General features: G+C 46.0%; 1 protein-coding gene across 1 annotated transcript in view; it reads left to right on the top strand.

The window, feature by feature from the left end:
- tmco6 (transmembrane and coiled-coil domains 6) overlaps positions 1 to 2,500 on the top strand; it is a 53,503-nt gene that overhangs the window by 8,978 nt on the left and 42,025 nt on the right. Inside the window, exon 5 of the mRNA XM_080746861.1 lies at positions 2,066 to 2,170. Coding sequence (XP_080602987.1) covers positions 2,066 to 2,170 — 105 coding nt within the window. The remainder of the gene's footprint in view (positions 1 to 2,065; positions 2,171 to 2,500) is intronic.

A 2,500-nucleotide genomic window follows, 5' to 3' on the forward strand; every position in this document is an offset into this window, starting at 1 on the left:
CTCCACTGGCCCTAAGTCCTAACCATCCTAAATGTTCACATGTCTCCTCCTTCTCCTCTCCCTCCACTGGCCCTAAGTCCTAACCATCCTAAATGTTCACATGTCTCCCCCTTCTCCTCTCCCTCCACTGGCCCTAAGTCCTAACCATCCTAAATGTTCACATGTCTCCTCCCTTCTCCTCTCCCTCCACTGGCCCTAAGTCCTAACCATCCTAAATGTTCACATGTCTCCCCCTTCTCCTCTCCCTCCACTGGCCCTAAGTCCTAACCATCCTAAATGTTCACATGTCTCCTCCTTCTCCTCTCCCTCCACTGGCCCTAAGTCCTAACCATCCTAAATGTTCACATGTCTCCCCCTTCTCCTCTCCCTCCACTGGCCCTAAGTCCTAACCATCCTAAATGTTCACATGTCTCCTCCCTTCTCCTCTCCCTCCACTGGCCCTAAGTCCTAACCATCCTAAATGTTCACATGTCTCCTCCCTTCTCTTCTCCCTCCACTGGCCCTAAGTCCTAACCATCCTAAATGTTCACATGTCTCCCCCTTCTCCTCTCCCTCCACTGGCCCTAAGTCCTAACCATCCTAAATGTTCACATGTCTCCCCCTTCTCCTCTCCCTCCACTGGCCCTAAGTCCTAACCAGCCTAAATGTTCACATGTCTCCCCCTTCTCCTCTCCCTCCACTGGCCCTAAGTCCTAACCAGCCTAAATGTTCACATGTCTCCTCCTTCTCCTCTCCCTCCACTGGCCCTAAGTCCTAACCATCCTAAATGTTCACATGTCTCCTCCCTTCTCCTCTCCCTCCACTGGCCCTAAGTCCTAACCATCCTAAATGTTCACATGTCTCCCCCTTCTCCTCTCCCTCCACTGGCTCCCGGCTGCTGCAAAACACTGATGCTGGTCTTTAAAGCAGCCAAAGTCATTTAGATGGAATTTTTTAGGTTTTTATATAACGTTTTAAAACCGTGGGTCTGTTTGTGACCAAACTGCACACACACACACACACACACACACACACACACACACACACACACACACACACACACACACACACACACACACACACACACACACACACACACACAAACCCAGGATCATTCAGATGTATGAGATGGGATCTCTAGAGTGCTTAGTGCTAAAATCACTGTGTCAGTCACCTCCTGCTCCCCCCTGTGGCCCAACAGAGTCATCACAGCAGGGCAGCAACAGGGACGGGACCATATCAACATTTCATCACGATTAGATTATTGTGACAAAAGAAATTGCAATTTACGATGTCACCACGATAATCTAAATATGCCCAACATCCATATATCCTGGGCGTAACATTTGCCAAAAAATAGCAGATCTACAAGCTCACAACGCGTCGCAAAATACATTTGGTAGAGTGAACAATAAAATGATAATGTTTCAAGTACGTCATTTCCAGGTCTGTTTTATAAAGGGTTTAAATGTGGATCTGCAGCTCTGCAAATACAAGGTGAATTGATCCCAGTTTATGATGGAGGACAATTTAAACCTCCACCATACCATTATTGTGAGTGTTTTTCATCGAATACCAGAAGAATCGGCGGAGAGAAACTCGCCTGTGCTGATGGTTTATGCCTTTTGATTGATTGATTGATTGATTGAGGTATTTATTAGTAGTTTTCGATAGGAAAAAGTACAGTTTCATGACAGTACAGTTCACTGGTACAAGGTGAACTAAAAGGAAACCTGGGTAAAGCAAGGCTTATGTGTTATTTTCCATAATATCCTTATATACCTCAGTAAACTATGCCTGAACGGTTAAATCTAACCCTATTCCTAATCTTAACCTCAGAAAGATATGCTTAATCCTAAAGTTATTTCTAACCTTATTCTCAGTAAAACAAATACAAGAATAAAAATATCTGCAAGTTTCTTTCCAGTGACCTTACTGATTACCTTTTTATTACGAGATACGATACTAACTACATTATCGTCCTCTGTGTGTGCGTGTGTGTGTGTGTGTGTGTGTGTGCGTGTGCGTGTGCGTGTGTGTGTGTGTGTGCGTGCGTGCGTGCGTGCGTGCGTGTGCGTGTGTGTAGGAGGTGTGTCTGTACACTCTAGGTAACATGGTTCCAGACGGTGAAGCTGTCAGACACAAACTGTTGGCCCAGGGTTTGATCCCTGCTCTGGACAACTGCTTCCAGGTCAGTTCTGCTTCCACGACAAGGGTCTTCAACAGGGGGTCCTCAGAGTTACTACAGGGGGTCCGGGACCCCTAGGGGGTCCTCAGAGTTACTACAGGGGGTCCGGGACCCCTAGGGGGTCCTCAGAGTTACTACAGTGGGGCCTCCACATCTTTGAGTGATAGAAACTTTGAGTGATAGAAACTTTTTTCTACACGCTTGGTGTAGAGGGGAAAAAGAGCAGACTAAGTACAGAGTGAAAGGTCAAGTTTATTAAGTATTGACGGTTCAAGTGGTTAAATATCTGAAAACACAAATTGACATGAATCCAAAATACACTGATGATTGTGC

Source organism: Nannobrachium achirus, assembly GCF_963921795.1.
Source record: "Nannobrachium achirus genome assembly, chromosome: 17".
Lineage (NCBI taxonomy): Eukaryota > Metazoa > Chordata > Actinopteri > Myctophiformes > Myctophidae > Nannobrachium > Nannobrachium achirus.